This window comes from Lissotriton helveticus, chromosome 9 (genome assembly GCF_964261635.1).
Source record: "Lissotriton helveticus chromosome 9, aLisHel1.1, whole genome shotgun sequence".
Classification (NCBI taxonomy): Eukaryota; Metazoa; Chordata; class Amphibia; order Caudata; family Salamandridae; genus Lissotriton; species Lissotriton helveticus.
The window spans coordinates 23888742-23907717 of NC_136070.1; the positions used below are offsets into that span (position 1 = coordinate 23888742).

The following is an 18976-nucleotide window of genomic DNA, read 5'->3' on the forward strand; positions in this document are numbered from 1 at the left end:
AGCCCTCTACTCTAGAAATAGATGGGTCAGGGGAGTGTTGCAGGGGTGCACAGCCCTTTGCTCTAGGAATAGATAGGTCGGGGGAGTGGCGCAGGGGTGCACAGCCCTTTACTCTAGGAATAGATGGGTCAGGGGAGTGGCGCAGGGGTGCACAGCCCTTTACTCTAGGAATAGATGGGTCAGGGGAGTGGCACAGGGGTGCACAGCCCTTTATTCTAGGAATAGATGGGTCAGGGGATTGGCTCAGGGGTGCAAAGCCCTCTACTCTATAAATAGATGGGTCAGGGGATTGGCTCAGGGGTGCACAGCCCTTTATTCTAGGAATAGATGGGTCAGGGGATTGGCTCAGGGGTGAAAAGCCCTTCACTCTAGGAATAGATGGGTCAGGGGAGTGACTCAGGGGTGCAAAGCCCTTCACTCTAGGAATAGATGGGCCAGGGGAGTGGCTCAGGGGTGCAAAGCCATTCACTATAGGAATAGATGGGTCAGGGGAGTGGCGCAGGGGTGCACAGCCCTTTACTCTAGGAATAGATGGGTCAGGGGAGTGGCTCAGGGGTGCAAAGCCCTTTACTCTAGGAATAGATGGGTCAGGGGAGTGGCGCAGGGGTGCACAGCCCTTTACTCTAGGAATAGATGGGTCAGGGGAGTGGCACAGGGGTGCACAGCCCTTTATTCTAGGAATAGATGGGTCAGGGGAGTGGCTCAGGGGTGCACAGCCCTTTATTCTAGGAATAGATGGGTCAGGGGATTGGCTCAGGGGTGCACAGCCCTTTACTCTAGGAATAGATGGGTCAGGGGAGTGGCGCAGGGGTGCACAGCCCTTTACTCTAGGAATAGATGGGTCGGGGGAGTGGCGCAGGGGTGCACAGCCCTTCACTTTACAGTTTGATGGGAATGGTGATTGGCTCAGGGGTGCCCAGCACTCAGGGGTGCCCAGCCCTTCAGTCTATACACAGATGGGTCAAGGGATTGGCCCAGGGGTGCAAAGCCCTTTACTCTAGGAATAGATGGGTCAGGGGAGTGGCGCAGGGGTGCAAAGCCCTCTACTCTATAAATAGATGGGTCAGGGGATTGGCTCAGGGGTGCACAGCCCTTTATTCTAGGAATAGATGGGTCAGGGGATTGGCTCAGGGGTGAAAAGCCCTTCACTCTAGGAATAGATGGGTCAGGGGAGTGACTCAGGGGTGCAAAGCCCTTCACTCTAGGAATAGATGGGCCAGGGGAGTGGCGCAGGGGTGCACAGCCCTTTACTCTAGGAATAGATGGGTCAGGGGAGTGGCTCAGGGGTGCAAAGCCCTTTACTCTAGGAATAGATGGGTCAGGGGAGTGGCGCAGGGGTGCACAGCCCTTTACTCTAGGAATAGATGGGTCAGGGGAGTGGCACAGGGGTGCACAGCCCTTTACTCTAGGAATAGATGGGTCAGGGGAGTGGCGCAGGGGTGCACAGCCCTTTACTCTAGGAATAGATGGGTCAGGGGAGTGGCTCAGGGGTGCACAGCCCTTTATTCTAGGAATAGATGGGTCAGGGGTGCCGAGCCCTTTACTCTAGGAATAGATGGGTCAGGGGATTGGCTCAGGGGTGCAAAGCCCTTCACTCTAGGAATAGATGGGTCAGGGGAGTGGCTCAGGGGTGCACAGCCCTTTATTCTAGGAATAGATGGGTCAGGGGATTGGCTCAGGGGTGCAAAGCCCTCTACTCTAGAAATAGATGGGTCAGGGGAGTGGCGCAGGGGTGCACAGCCCTTTATTCTAGGAATAGATAGGTCAGGGGAGTGGCACAGGGGTGCACAGCCCTTTACTCTAGGAATAGATGGGTCGGGGGATTGGCGCAGGGGTGCACAGCCCTTTATTCTAAGAATAGATAGGTCAGGGGAGTGGCACAGGGGTGCACAGCCCTTTACTCTAGGAATAGATGGGTCGGGGGAGTGGCGCAGGGGTGCACAGCCCTTCACTTTACAGTTTGATGGGTATGGTGATTGGCTCAGGGGTGCCCAGCACTCAGGGGTGCCCAGCCCTTCAGTCTATACACAGATGGGTCAAGGGATTGGCTCAGGGGTTCACAGCCCTTCACTCTAGGAATAGATGGATCAAGGGATTGGCCCAGGGGTGCAAAGCCCTTTACTCTAGGAATAGATGGGTCAGGGGAGTGGCACAGGGGTGCACAGCCCTTTACTCTAGGAATAGATGGGTCAGGGCAGTGGCACAGGGGTGCACAGCCCTTTACTCTAGGAATAGATGGGTCAGGGGAGTGGCGCAGGGGTGCACAGCCCTTTACTCTAGGAATAGATGGGTCAGGGGAGTGGCTCAGGGGTGCACAGCCCTTTATTCTAGGAATAGATGGGTCAGGGGATTGGCTCAGGGGTGCAAAGCCCTTCACTCTAGGAATAGATGGGTCAGGGGAGTGGCTCAGGGGTGCACAGCCCTTTATTCTAGGAATAGATGGGTCAGGGGATTGGCTCAGGGGTGCAAAGCCCTCTACTCTAGAAATAGATGGGTCAGGGGAGTGGCGCAGGGGTGCACAGCCCTTTACTCTAGGAATAGATGGGTCAGGGGAGTGGCGCAGGGGTGCACAGCCCTTTACTCTAGGAATAGATGGGTCAGGGGATTGGCTCAGGGGTGCACAGCCCTTTATTCTAGGAATAGATGGGTCAGGGGATTGGCTCAGGGGTGCAAAGCCCTCTACTCTAGAAATAGATGGGTCAGGGGAGTGTTGCAGGGGTGCACAGCCCTTTGCTCTAGGAATAGATAGGTCGGGGGAGTGGCGCAGGGGTGCACAGCCCTTTACTCTAGGAATAGATGGGTCAGGGGAGTGGCGCAGGGGTGCACAGCCCTTTACTCTAGGAATAGATGGGTCAGGGGAGTGGCTCAGGGGTGCAAAGCCCTCTACTCTAGAAATAGATGGGTCAGGGGAGTGGCGCAGGGGTGCACAGCCATTTACTCTAGGAATAGATAGGTCGGGGGAGTGGCGCAGGGGTGCACAGCCCTTTACTCTAGGAATAGATGGGTCGGGGGAGTGGCGCAGGGGTGCACAGCCCTTCACTTTACAGTTTGATGGGTATGGTGATTGGCTCAGGGGTGCCCAGCACTCAGGGGTGCCCAGCCCTTCAGTCTATACACAGATGGGTCAAGGGATTGGCGCAGGGGTGCACAGCCCTTCACTTTACAGTTTGATGGGTCTGGAGATTGGCTCAGGGGTGCCCAGCACTCAGGGGTGCCCAGCCCTTCAGTCTATACACAGATGGGTCAAGGGATTGGCACAGGGGTGCACAGCCCTTTATTCTAGGAATAGATGGGTCAAGAGATTGACGCAGGGGTGCCGAGCCCTTCACTCTAGGAATAGATGGGTCAGGGGTGCAAAGCCCTTCACTCTAGGAATATATGGGTCAGGGGATTGGCTCAGGGGTGCAAAGCCCTTCACTCTAGGAATAGATGGGTCAGGGGATTGGCTCATGGGTGCAAAGCCCTTCACTCTAGGAATAGATGGGTCAGGGGAGTGGCTCAGGGGTTCACAGCCCTTCACTCTAGGAATAGATAGGTCAGGGGAGTGGCTCAGGGGTGCAAAGCCCTTCACTCTAGGAATAGATAGGTAAGGGGATTGGCTCAGGGGTGAAAAGCCCTTCACTCTAGGAATAGATGGGTCAGGGGAGTGACTCAGGGGTGCAAAGCCCTTCACTCTAGGAATAGATGGGCCAGGGGAGTGGCTCAGGGGTGCAAAGCCATTCACTATAGGAATAGATGGGTCAGGGGAGTGGCCCAGGGGTGCACAGCCCTTTACTCTAGGAATAGATAGGTCAGGGGAGTGGCTTAGGGGTGCACAGCCCTTCACTCTAGGAATAGATGGGTCAGGGGATTGGCTCAGGGGTGAAAAGCCCTTCACTCTAGGAATAGATGGGTCAGGGGAGTGGCTCAGGGGTGCAAATCCCTTCACTCTAGGAATAGATGGGTCAGGGGAGTGGCTAAGGGGTGCACAGCCCTTCACTCCAGGAATAGATAGGTCAGGGGAGTGGCTCAGGGGTGCAAAGCCCTTCATTCTAGGAATAGATAGGTCAGGGGATTGGCTCAGGGGTGAAAAGCCCTTCACTCCAGGAATAGATGGGTCAGGGGAGTGGCTCAGGGGTGCAAAGCCCTTCACTCTATCCACATTGCATTTTATTGCCCTGAAACGAGTTTCTATACATTATTAGGTATTAATCTTGGGTGATATCTTTATGAAATTTTATCTCCATTTCATCCTCCCTACATTGATCTAGAGTTAAACTGACAGTAGGCGTAGCCTCGTGGCAAAGTGAGGTATGACTATCATAATACGCTTTTCAAATATTAGACTTATAAGTTCTCTTCTTTTAAGAAGATTTATATTGATTAATGATTTAAGAGAATGCTGTTTAAATTATTGTTTAATGCTGTTTAAAATATTGTTTAAAGTATTATGTGAGTGTGGTTCTTGTTCCTCTCTGACATGGTTTTTGAACATCATAGGGGACTCATTGTGATAAGATTGTGTAAGTACCAGAGAGATAGTACAGGGCAATAAAAAGCAATGTGGATTTAACAGAGGTTGTCGTCACAAACACTTATGAGTAATGATATTATAAATTGATTTTTTACCGTTTAGAAAACTGTCCTGAAGAAGGTGAACATCTTTGTGAATCACCGAAACGCAGCGTCGACTTTGTTTTCTTAAGTGTAATCATGAAATGTTTTTTTAAGTGTAATCATGAAATCTTTTTATGTATGAACTGTTTTTAAACTTTGTGTAATAAATTGAAATTTTGTTTTTTATATATTGTATTTTTTGTTTTTTTATCATTTAGTGTTTGCTGACGTTCTGATTCTCTTGCTATATATTGCCGGACAATGTCAATATAAATTCTAGTGTAATAAGTTATTTTGCCTAGAACACACGCAAACTTGTGTATGTTATTTGGGACGCCTTAGTTTTGCCAACTGTATCTACCCTGTCCCTATTGTTGAATAGTAGGGTTCCTCCCTCTCTTTTTTAACACGTTCCACAAAAAGTGACACACCGGCAGCGCAAGGGGCTTGTCAATGAGCCCCATAGTTTCTTTCGGCCTGTGGCTGCATGCACTCTGCCACAGATGGGGAGACATAGCGACAGAGTTGGGATGGATGGCAGCGGGTGCAAAGGGTTGTGGCATAGCTAATGTTATTTATAAGTAGGTTGTAAATGTGTGGGATGTATATATATGTCCATTTGGGCATTCCGTTTCGTGAGCACCTCACGCAGTAGCACCATCCAAGAACGACAGCATCCAAATTTAAAATTTTCTTTATTCTTATTTCTTCATGATTCCATTTACGTGGCTCTCACACAAAGTTCTGCTCCATACTTTAGTTCAGACCGACGCGTTCTGGCGATTGCCTTCTACTGGGTCTTGTCGGGTTCTGCAATGTGGACTATTTAATTCTATGTCCCTTCACTGACCCTCAAAGCCACTAGAGCAACACTTCCCAAACATGTTACCAGGGATACAACACAAATCCTGTGCACACGTTATGTTATGTCAATAATGAAGGTTTTCAAAAGTAAAAAGGGCAACATTGTGAGTAATGAAACAAGGTGGATTCATATAGATGGTTTCCTTCAAATGTAATGTATTAGACCTTCCTTTCTGGAAGGGTGACATCGAGACAAAAAACAACCAGCCGACACGTGTTTCGTCAAGCGAGCAGTTGGCTCGTGACTCTTCACTTTTGAAAACCTTCATTATTGACTTAACATAACGTGTGCACACGATTTGTGTTGTATCTAATTCGGTTGGACCCTTCCTTGCCAACCCCTACAGAGGTTTTTAGGTGTCCTCTGACCGTGTTGCACCGTTCGTATCTTGTTATTCTGCTCACATTTACTGCTACTAGCTCAGGCGCCAATTTTTCTTGTACACTCCAAAACCCTATACAGAACCCTCATGTGACCAGGGATACCCTTTCACCATCTCTGTGTTCAAAGTCACACGTGCTGCTATTGCACTCTTCTGTAGTAAGTGTTTGTCAGCTTTCTTGTGTTTTGTTAAAAGTTTTTATCTCTCTGTGGAAGCACCGTGACCAATACACACTTACACGTGTGTGTGCTTGCGTGTGTGTACACATTTCAAGGCTACACAACATCGGGACAGGCCAGACATAAAAGTGAGGTAAAGGCTTTAGTCCTACTTTTATGTCAGTGAGGTAAAGGCGTTAGTCCTACTTTCATGTCAGGGAGGTAAAGGCTTTTGTCCTACTTTTATGTCAGTGAGGTAAAGGCTTTAGTCCTACTTTTATGTCAGTGAGGTAAAGGCTTTAGTCCTACTTTTATGTCTGGCCTGTCCTGCTTTTCTCTAATCAAAATCCGGGCACCCTACGCTAAGGACACGTTCGAGTTGGAACAGTCAAGGCTCCGGCAGGGCCCAGGGAGGCACAACATGTGACATGTGTTCCTTGTGGGGCTGGAAGACATGTTACTCTCCGCTCTGTGGTACCTTTGACCCGGCACCAGTTATTGCCACGTCACCACCCACAGTGAGGGATCCTGACCCCCAACAACAGGAACACCTTGACATTCTGCACAACTCTATCTTGGAGCCATCCATTGAGTGCCAGGTTGTGTTTCACAGTTTGGTTCTTGCCAGTACCTTGTATCCGGAAGACTTGATGTGCACGCCCCTCTTGGTCAGCGAAGACTTCATGCGGATGAAGAAGGCGCGTTCCAGGCAGGTGTCCGCGGTCATGAGGCTGGGGCTGGTGGACTCCACTAGACAAGACAAAAGAGAAGCACCATGTTAGCACCACCTTGGAGGCAGTATTCGGCCCGCTGTGGGCAACAAGCATTGGCAAAGCACATCGCTGAAGAAACTGCACATCACTGGAACTGCATATCAGTGAAAAAATGACATATCACCAGAGAAACCACATGTAACTGGCACTGCACACCACTGATAAAACTGCATGTAGCTGGCACTGCATATCAGTGAAAAAACGACATATCACCAGAGAAACTGCATGTAACTGGCACTGCACACCACTGATAAAACTGCATGTAACTGGCACTGCACGCCACTGATGAAACTGCATGTAACTGGCACTGCATGCCACTGATGAAACTGCATGTAACTGGCACTGCATGCCACTGATGAAACTGCATGTAACTGGCACTGACGCCTCTGATGAGACTGCATGTAACTGGCACTGCATATCAGTGAAAAAACTACATATCACCAAAGAAACTACATGTAACTGGCACTGCGCGCCACTGATGAAACTGCATGTAATTGGCACTGCACGCCACTGATGAAACTGCATGTAACTGGCACTGCATGCCACTGATGAAACTGCATGTAACTGGCACTGACGCCACTGATGAGACTTCATGTAACTGGCACTGCCTATCAGTGAAAAAACAACATATCACCAAAGAAACTGCATGTAACTGGCACTGCACGCCACTGATGAAACTACATGTAACTGGCTCTGCACACCACTGATGAAACTGCATGCAATTGGCACTGCACGCCACTGATGAAAATGCATGTAACTGGCACTGCCTATCAGTGAAAAAACGACATATCACCAAAGAAACTGCATGTAACTGGCACTGCACACCACTGATGAAACTGCATATAACTGGCACTGCACGTCACTATTAAACTGCATGTAACTGGCACTGCATATCAGTGAAAAAATGACATCACCAAAGAAACTGCATGTAACTACCACTGCATGCCACTAAAGAAACTGTATGTAACTGGCACAGCACACCACTGATGAAACTTCATGTAATTGGCACTGCATATAACTAGGGAGACTGTATATCACTGTCTAAACTGCATATCACTGGATAAACTGCATATCACTGGATATAGGGCATATCACTGCATAACCTGCATATCACTGGATAAACTGCATATCACTGAAGGAAACTGTATAAAACCGACACTGAAGACCACTGAGAAACTGCACATTACTGGACAACCTATATATCACTGACACTGCATATGAGTAAAGACACTGCATATGAGTGACAAAACTACATGTAACTGGCACTGCACGTCACTGATTAAACTGCGTGTAACAAGGAATGTACATCACTAATGAAACAGCATGTAACTGGCTCTGCACGTCACTCATGAAACTGTGTATCACTGACACTGCATATGAGTGAAGAAACTACATGTCACTGATCAAACTGTATATCACTGGTGAGGCAGCATTTAACTGACACTGCATATCAGTGACATTGCATATCACTTGAGATCCTGCCTATCTCTGACACTGCAAACCACTGTATATCATTGAAGAATCTGAATTTCACCAAATAAACTACTTATCACATAAGAAACTGCATGTTAGTGAAGAAACTACATATCAGCGAAGAAATTGCAGCTCACTGAAAAAAAACAAAAAAACTACATATAACGGTAATATGCAGTGTCAGTGACATGCAGTTTCAACGGTTATATGCAGTGTTAGTGACATGCAGTTTCATGGTTATATGGAGTATCAATTTTATGCAGCTTCTCCAGTGAAATGCATTTTCTCAAGCGATAGAAACATGTCATTGATATGCAGTGTCACTGCATATAACCGATGACACTGCTTGTCACTAACACTGCATATAACCGATGACACTGCATGTCACTAACACTGCATATACCCGATTAAACTGCATGTCACTGACACTGCATATAACCGATGACACTGCTTGTCACTAACACTGCATATAACCGATGAAACTGCATGTCACTGAACCTGCATATAACCGATGAAACTACATGCCACTGTCACTGCATATAACCAATGAAACTGCATGTCACTGACCCTGCATATAACCGATGAAACTACATGCCACTGCCACTGCATATAACCGATGAAACTGCATGTCACTGACCCTGCATATAACCGTTGAAACTGCATGTCACTAACACTGCATATAACCGATGAAACTGCATGTCACTGACCCTGCATATAACCAATGAAACTACATGCCACTGTCACTGCATATAACCAATGAAACTGCATGTCACTGACACTGCATATAACCGATGACACTGCTTGTCACTAACACTGCATATAACCGATGAAACTGCATGTCACTGAACCTGCATATAACCGATGAAACTACATGCCACTGTCACTGCATATAACCAATGAAACTGCATGTCACTGACCCTGCATATAACCGATGAAACTACATGCCACTGCCACTGCATATAACCGATGAAACTGCATGTCACTGACCCTGCATATAACCGTTGAAACTGCATGTCACTAACACTGCATATAACCGATGAAACTGCATGTCACTGACCCTGCATATAACCAATGAAACTACATGCCACTGTCACTGCATATAACCAATGAAACTGCATGTCACTGACCCTGCATATAACCGATGACACTGCATGTCACTAACACTGCATATACCCGATTAAACTGCATGTCACTGACACTGCATATAACCGATGACACTGCTTGTCACTAACACTGCATATAACCGATGAAACTGCATGTCACTGAACCTGCATATAACCGATGAAACTACATGCCACTGTCACTGCATATAACCAATGAAACTGCATGTCACTGACCCTGCATATAACCGATGAAACTACATGCCACTGCCACTGCATATAACCGATGAAACTGCATGTCACTGACCCTGCATATAACCGTTGAAACTGCATGTCACTAACACTGCATATAACCGATGAAACTGCATGTCACTGACCCTGCATATAACCAATGAAACTACATGCCACTGTCACTGCATATAACCAATGAAACTGCATGTCACTGACCCTGCATATAACCGATGAAACTACATGTCACTGTCACTGCATATAACCGATGAAACTGCTTGTCACTAACACTGCATATAACCATGGAAACTGCATGTCACTGACACTGCATATAACCAATGAAACTGCATGCCACTAAAACTGCATCTAACCAATGAAACTGCATGTCACTGACACTGCATATAACTGATGAAACTACATGCCACTAACACTGCATATAACCGTTGAAATTGCATGTCACTAACACTGCATATAACCGATGACACTGCTTGTCACTAACACTGCATATAACCTATGAAACTACATGTCACTAACACTGCATATAACCGATGACACTGCATGTCACTAACACTGCATATAACCAATGACACTGCATGTCACTAACACTGCATCTAACCGTTGAAACTGTACGTCACTAACACTGCATATAACCGATGAAACTGCATGTCACTAACACTGCATCTAACCGTTGAAACTGTATGTCACTAACATTACATATAACTGATGAAACTGCATGTCACTAACACTGCATCTAACCGTTGAAACTGTATGTCACTAACATTACATATAACTGATGAAACTGCATGTCACTAACACTGCATCTAACCGTTGAAACTGCATGTCACTAACACTGCATATAACCGATGAAACTGCATGTCACTAACACTGCATCTAACCGTTGAAACTGTATGTCACTAACATTACATATAACTGATGAAACTGCATGTCACTAACACTGCATCTAACCGTTGAAACTGTATGTCACTAACATTACATATAACTGATGAAACTACATGCCACTAACACTGCATATAACCGTTGAAACTGCATGTCACTAACACTGCATATAACCGATGACACTGCTTGTCACTAACACTGCATATAACCTATGAAACTACATGTCACTAACACTGCATATAACCGATGACACTGCATGTCACTAACACTGCATATAACCGATGACACTGCATGTCACTAACACTGCATCTAACCGTTGAAACTGTACGTCACTAACACTGCATATAACCGATGAAACTGCATGTCACTAACACTGCATCTAACCGTTGAAACTGTATGTCACTAACATTACATATAACTGATGAAACTGCATGTCACTAACACTGCATCTAACTGTTGAAACTGCATGTCACTAACACTGCATATAACCGATGACACTGCATGTCACTAACACTGCATATAACCGTTGAAACTGCATGTCACTAACACTGCATATAACCGATGACACTGCTTGCCACTAACACTGCATATAACCGTTGAAACTGCATGTCACTAACACTGCATAAAACCGATGACACTGCATGTCACTAACACGGCATATAACCGTTGAAACTGCATGTCACTAACACTGCATATAACCGATGACACTGCATGTCACTAACTCTGCATATAACCGATGACACTGCTTGCCACTAACACTGCATCTAACCGTTGAAATTGCATGTCACTGACACTGCATATAACCAATGAAACTGCATGCCCCTAACACTGCATCTAACCGTTGAAACTGTGTCACTAACACTACATATAACTGATGAAACTGCATGTCACTAACACTGCATCTAACCGTTGAAACTGCATGTCACTAACACTGCATATAACCGATGACACTGCATGTCACTAACACTGCATATAACCGTTGAAACTGCATGTCACAAACACTGCATATAACCGATGACACTGCATGTCACTAACACTGCATATAACCATTGAAATTGCATGTCACTGACACTGCATATAACCAATGAAACTGCATGCCACTAACACTGCATATTACTGATGAAACTGCATGCCACTAACACTGCATATAACTGATGAAACTGCATGTCACTAACACTGCATATAACTGATGAAACTGCATGTCACTAACACTGCATATAACCGATGAAACTGCATGTCACTAACACTGCATATACCCGATTAAACTGCATGTCACTGACACTGCATATAACCGATGACACTGCTTGTCACTAACACTGCATATAACCTATGAAACTACATGTCACTAACACTGCATATAACCGATGACACTGCATGTCACTAACACTGCATATACCCGATTAAACTGCATGTCACTGACACTGCATATAACCGATGACACTGCTTGTCACTAACACTGCATATAACCTATGAAACTACATGTCACTAACACTGCATATAACCGATGAAACTGCATGTCACTAACACTGCATATACCCGATTAAACTGCATGTCACTGACACTGCATATAACCGATGACACTGCTTGTCACTAACACTGCATATAACCTATGAAACTACATGTCACTAACACTGCATATAACTGATGAAACTGCATGCCACTAACACTGCATATAACTGATGAAACTGCATGCCACTAACACTGCATATAACCTATGAAACTACATGTCACTAACACTGCATATAACTGATGAAACTGCATGCCACTAACACTGCATATAACTGATGAAACTGCATGTCACTAACACTGCATATAACCGATGACACTGCATGTCACTAACACTGCATATAACCGTTGAAACTGCATGTCACTAACACTGCATATAACTGATTAAACTGCATGCCACTAACACTGCATATAACTGATGAAACTGCATGTCACTAACACTGCATATAACTGATTAAACTGCATGCCACTAACACTGCATATAACTGATGAAACTGCATGTCACTAACACTGCATATAACTGATTAAACTGCATGCCCCTAACAACGAATATAACCAATGGACGAAACTGCATGTCACTAACACTGCATATAACCGTTGAAACTGCATGTCACTAACACTGCATATAACTGATGAAACTGCATGTCACTAACACTGTATATAACCGATGACACTGCATGTCACTAACACTGCATATAACCGTTGAAACTGCATGTCACTAACACTGCATATAACTGATTAAACTGCATGCCACTAACACTGCATATAACTGATGAAACTGCATGTCACTAACACTGCATATAACTGATTAAACTGCATGCCACTAACACTGCATATAACTGATGAAACTGCATGTCACTAACACTGCATATAACTGATTAAACTGCATGCCCCTAACAACGAATATAACCAATGGACGAAACTGCATGTCTCCGACAGTACATTTCACTAGATGGTTGAGATGTTGAACGGTGGGGGTAGTGAATGGGGTGGGACCAGTGGGATCAGTACTGATGGATGGAACAATATTGGATGACGTGTCAGTACTGGACGAAGTATCCGTAACAGAGGAAGGGTCAGTGGTGAGGGAATGAACGGGTGAGATCAGTACCGGATAAAGTATCAGTAACAGAGGAAGGGTCAGTGATGAGGGAGTAAGAGTGGGTGGGGTCAGTACTAGATGAAGTATCAGTTCTCATGCAATACTAGTCTTGAGACGATTGTTGGTACTGGAGACTTTATCAGTAAAGGGAGAAGGGTCAGTACAGATGGAGCCAGGACTGGTGCTGAGGGAACATTAGCGAGGTCAGTACTGTAAGGAGGAGGGCTGAGGCATGGATCAGCACCGGAAGGCGGATCAGGGAAGGGCTGGTACCGAGGGAGGGATCAGCCCTGGGGGAGGAGTCTGCACAGGAGGAGGGTCCCTAGGGGGAGGAGTCTGCACAGGGGAGGGTCACACGGGGAGGAGTCTGCGCAGTGGGAGGGTCACAAGGGGGAGGAGTCCGCACAGGGGGAGTGTCACAAGGGGGAGGAGTCTGCACAGGGGGAGGGTCACTATGGGGAGGAGTCTGCACAGGGGGAGGAGTGTATTCATTTTCTTTGAACATGTACTAAATAAATGGCTAAATTCTTGCTTGTCTGAATAAACTAAGATTTCTGTTTCTTAAAGGAATAGATAAAGCTAAAAATTAAAATGTAAACTCGAGTTGTGCTTCATTTTAATATAGTCATGACAAAATAAAAGCTGGTCTTAGTCTCCATCAACTAACTTCTACTAGATCATCTATTGACCAAATAGTGGAGTGCCTTGGTGTAGGGTTTTCCAGGTAACATGTTAGCATATAAGGAATAAAAGTTAATGTATATAATGTACAGAGTATAAAACCTAGGTACCCCGCTAACCAGCAGCTCTACCTCGTTGTCACTGATTCAGATGTAACGTGTATGGGTGTGTGTGTGACTGGCGGTGTTATGGGCCCCGCCGATGAGTAAATAGTGGTTGCTTCTGAGTTAAGTGAAATATGCATTAAAGGTTGTTAGAGAGCCGCGCTGGATCAATTGTGATGTTGCACATTTTATCCAGCGTGTCTGTGTGATCAGGGGCTGCACGTCGCGAGACACTGACGACGGACACTGGCTCGGCACCAGAGTCCTCCTTTCCATGTCTTTGTGTTGGGCCCGACGGCGGCGGCGGCCATGTTTGCCCCACCTGCTGCTCCCAGGGTGTGATCCGCCCTCTGATCCAATCCCATCAGGCGGGGTCTCCTCCTCACAGATGAAGGGGCCTCATTAGTGTTCATCAGAGGAGGAGAGATGAGGCCGCGCGTGAGTGGCGGAGATCAGGCCTGTCACTCACCCCCGCGGCCGGCGTCACTCACACGAGATCAGAGGCCCGAAGAAGGGGCCCCCTGGGAAGGGGCCCTCCCCGCCTCCGCTGCAGCAAGGACGGAGCCGACAGGGAAGGTCGGACCCTCTCTGCACTGCACATGGAAGGGCCCCGCTACGCACCGCACCCCTCCTGGTGGAGGGGCCCCTCTCTGCACTCCACCACTCCTGGGGGAGGGGCCCCTCTCTGCACTGCGCCCCTCCTAGTGGAGGGACCCCTCTCTGCACTCCACCCCTCCTGGTGGAGGGGCCCCTTTCTGCACTTCACCCCTCCTGGTGGAGGGCCCCTGTCTGCACTTCACCCCTCCTGGTGGAGGGGCCTCTCTCTGCACTTCACACCTCCTGAAGGACGCCCTCTCTGCACCACACCCCTCTTGAAGGGGCCCCATCTCTGCACTGCACCCCTCCTGAAGGAGGCCCTCTCTAAACTTCACCCCTCCTGAAGGGGCCCCTCTCTGCACTTCACTCCTCCTGAAGGGGGCCCTCTCTGCTGTGCAGCCCTCCTATAGCTTCAAGCAGGCGCTAGGTTTTGACGCAGCGTGGTCAGAAAAGTGACTGAGTGAAATCGTTCTCATATGCACTCTCAGACATGCTCTATGGTTTCCTGGGCTCTCTTGTCCGCGCTCTCTCACACACACACTTTCTCGTGAACGCTCGCTTGCTCTCATTGTGATAGGCGCAGTTCATTTGTTTTCGCCTCTGGTTGTATGCTTTCCTGTCTCAAGGATGGAATTGTCCTCTGCTCGCTCTCATATGCACTCTCAGGCATGCTCTCTGGTTTCCTTGGCTCTCTTGTCCACGATCTCTCACGCACACACTTTCTTGTGCACGCTCGCTTGCTCTCATTGTGATAGGCGCAGTTCATTCATTTTCGCCTCTGGTTTTATGCTTTCCTGTCTCCAGGATGGAATCGTCCTCTGCTCGCTCTCATATGCACTCTCAGGCATGCTCTCTGGTTTCCTTGGCTCTCTTGTCCACGATCTCTCACGCACACACTTTCTCGTGCACGCTCGCTTGCTCTCATTGTGGTAGGCGCAGTTCATTCGTTTTCGCCTCTGGTTGTATGCTTTCCTGTCTCCAGGATGGAATCATCCTCCACTCGTTCTCATATGCACTCTCAGACATGCTCTCTGGTTTCCTGCGCTCTCTTGTCTATTCTCTCTCATGCACACACTTTCTCCTGAACGCTCGCTTGCTCTCATTGTGATAGGCACAGTTAATTCGTTTTCGCCTCTGGTTGTATGCTTTCCGGTCTCAAGGATGGAATCGTCCTCTGCTCGCTCTCATATGCACTCTCAGGCATGCTCTCTGGTTTCCTTGGCTCTCTTGTCCACGATCTCTCACGCACACATTTTCTTGTGCACGCTCGCTTGCTCTCATTGTGGTAGGCGCAGTTCATTCGTTTTCGCCTCTGGTTGTATGCTTTCCTGTCTCCAGGATGGAATCGTCCTTCGCTCGCTCATATGCACTCTCAGGCATGGTCTCTGGTTTCCTGGGCTCTTTTGTCGGTGCTCTCTCACACACACACTTTCTCGTGAACGCTCGCTTGCTCTCATTGTGGTAGGCACAGTTCATTCGTTTTCGCCTCTGGTTGTATGCTTTCCTGTCTCCAGGATGGAATCATCCTCCACTCGTTCTCATATGCACTCTCAGACATGCTCTCTGGTTTCCTGGGCTCTCTTGTCTATTCTCTCTCATGCACACACTTTCTCTTGAACGCTCGCTTGCTCTCATTGTGATAGGTGCAGTTCATTCGTTTCGCCTCTGGTTGTATGCTTTCCTGTCTCCAGGATGGAATTGTCCTCTGCTCGCTCTCTTATGCACTCTCAGACATGCTCTCCGGTTTCCTGGGCTCTCTTGTTCATGCTCTCTCATGCACACACTTTCTCGTGAACGCTTGCTTGCTCTCATTGTGATAGGCGCAGTTCATTCGTTTTCGCCTCTGGTTGTATGCTTTCCAGTCTCCAGGATGGAATCGTCCTTCACTCATTCTCATATGCACTCTCAGACATGCTCTCTGGTTTCCTGGGCTCTCTTGTCTATTCTCTCTCATGCACACACTTTCTCGTGAACGCTTGCTTGCTCTCATTGTGATAGGTGCAGTTCATTCGTTTTCGCCTCTGGTGGAATGCTTTCCAGTCTCCAGGATGGAATCGTCCTCTGCTCGCTCTCTTATGCACTCTCAGACATGCTCTCTGGTTTCCTGGGCTCTCTTGTTCATGCTCTCTCATGCACACACTGTCTCGTGAAAGCTCGCTTGCTCTCATTGTGATAGGTGCAGTCTATTCGTTTTCGCCTCTGGTTGTATGCTTTCCTGTCTCCAGGATGGAATCGTCGTCCGCTCGCTCTCATATGCACTCTCAGGCATGCTCTTTGATTTCCTGGGCTCTTTTGTCCGTGCTCTCTCACGCACACACTTTCTCGTGAACGCTCGCTTTCTCTCATTGTGGTAGGCACAGTTCATTCATTTTCGCCTCTGGTTGTATGCTTTCCTGTCTCCAGGATGGAATCGTCCTTCACTCATTCTCATATGCACTCTCAGACATGCTCTCTGGTTTCCTGGGCTCTCTTGTCTATTCTCTCTCATGCACACACTTTATCGTGAACGCTTGCTTGCTCTCATTGTGATAGGTGCAGTTCATTCGTTTTCGCCTCTGGTTGTATGCTTTCCAGTCTCCAGGATGGAATCGTCCTCTGCTCGCTCTCTTATGCACTCTCAGACATGCTCTCTGGTTTCCTGGGCTGTCTTGTCCGTGCTCTCTCACGCACACACTTTCTTGTGCACGCTCGCTTGCTCTCATTGTGATAGGCGCAGTTCATCCGTTTTCGCCTCTGGTTGTATGCTTTCCAGTCTCCAGGATGGAATCGTCCTCTGCTCGCTCTCATTTGCACTCTCAGGCATGCTCTCTGGTTTCCTGGGCTCTCTTGTTCATGCTCTCTCATGCACACACTTTCTCGTGAACGCCTGTTTGCTCTCATTGTGATAGGTGCAGTTCATTCGTTTTTACCTCTGGTTGTATGCTTTCCTGTCTCCAGGATGGAATCTTCCTCCGCTCGCTCATATGCACTCTCAGACATGCTGTATGGTTTCCTGGGCTCTCTTGTCTGTGCTCTCTCACGCGCACACTTTCTCGTGGAATGCTCGCTTGCTCTCATTGTGATAGGCGCAGTTCATTCGTTTTCGCCTCTGGTTGTGTGCTTTCCTGTCTCAAGGATGGAATCTTCCTCCGCTCGCTCATATGCACTCTCAGACATGCTCTCTGGTTTCCTTGGCTCTCTTGTCCGTGCTCTCTCACACACACACTTTCTCGTGAACGCTCGCTTGCTCTCATTGTGATAGGCGCAGTTCATTCGTTTTCACCTCTGGTTGTATGCTTTCCTGTCTCCAGGATGGAATCTTCCTCCGCTCGCTCATATGCACTCTCAGACATGCTCTATGGTTTCCTGGGCTCTCTTGTCTGTGCTCTCTCACGCGCACACTTTCTCCTGAACGCTCGCTTGCTCTCATTGTGATAGGCGCAGTTCATTCGTTTTCGCCTCTGGTTGTATGCTTTCCTGTCTCCAGGATGGAATCTTCCTCCGCTCGCTCTTATGCACTCTCAGACATGCTCTCTGGTTTCCTGGGCTCTCTTGTCTGTGCTCTCTCATGGACACACTTTCTCGTGAACGCTTGCTTGCTCTCATTGTGATGGGCGCAGTTCATTCGTTTTCACCTCTGGTTGTATGCTTTCCTGTCACCAGGATGGAATCGTCCTCCGCTCATTCTGATTTGCACTCTCAGACATGCTCTCTGGTTTCCTGGACTCTCTTGTCCCCACTCTCTCACGCACACACTTTCTCGTGAACGCTCGCTTGCTCTAATTGTGATAGGCGCAGTTCTTTCGTTTTCGCCTCTGTTGTATGCTTTCCTCTCTCCAGGATGGAATCGTCCTCCGCTCGCTTATATGCACTCTCAGACATGCTCTCTGGTTTCCTTGTCTCTCTTGTCCCCGCTCTCTCATGCACACTCTTTCTCGTGCACGCTCGCTTGCTCTAATTGTGATAGGCGCAGTTCATTCGTTTTCGCCTCTGGTTGTATGCTTTCCTGTCTCCAGGATGGAATCTTCCTCCGCTCGCTCATATGCACTCTCAGACATGCTCTCTGGTTTCCTGGGCTCTCTTGTCTGTGCTCTCTCACGCGCACACTTTCTCGTGGAACGCTCGCTTGCTCTCATTGTGATAGGCGCAGTTCATTCGTTTTCGCCTCTGGTTGTATGCTTTCCTGTCTCCAGGATGGAATCTTCCTCCGCTCGCTCATATGCACTCTCAGACATGCTCTCTGGTTTCCTGGGCTCTCTTGTCTGTGCTCTCTCACGCGCACACTTTCTTGTGGAACGCTCGCTTGCTCTCATTGTGATAGGCGCAGTTCATTCGTTTTCGCCTCTGGTTGTATGCTTTCCTGTCTCCAGGATGGAATCTTCCTCCGCTCGCTCATATGCACTCTCAGACATGCTCTCTGGTTTCCTGGGCTCTCTTGTCTGTACTCTCTCACGCACACACTTTCTCGTGAACGCTCGCTTGCTCCCATTGTGGTAGGCACAGTTCATTCGTTTTCGCCTCTGGTTGTATGCTTT

General features: G+C 47.8%; 1 protein-coding gene across 1 annotated transcript in view; it reads right to left on the reverse strand.

Annotated features, from left to right (window-relative positions):
* The window catches only part of NPAS3 (neuronal PAS domain protein 3), a 1515755-nt gene that overhangs the window by 139634 nt on the left and 1357145 nt on the right, over window positions 1-18976 (reverse strand). The window contains exon 10 of the mRNA XM_078659389.1: window positions 6633-6751. Coding sequence (XP_078515515.1) covers window positions 6633-6751 — 119 coding nt within the window. The remainder of the gene's footprint in view (window positions 1-6632; window positions 6752-18976) is intronic.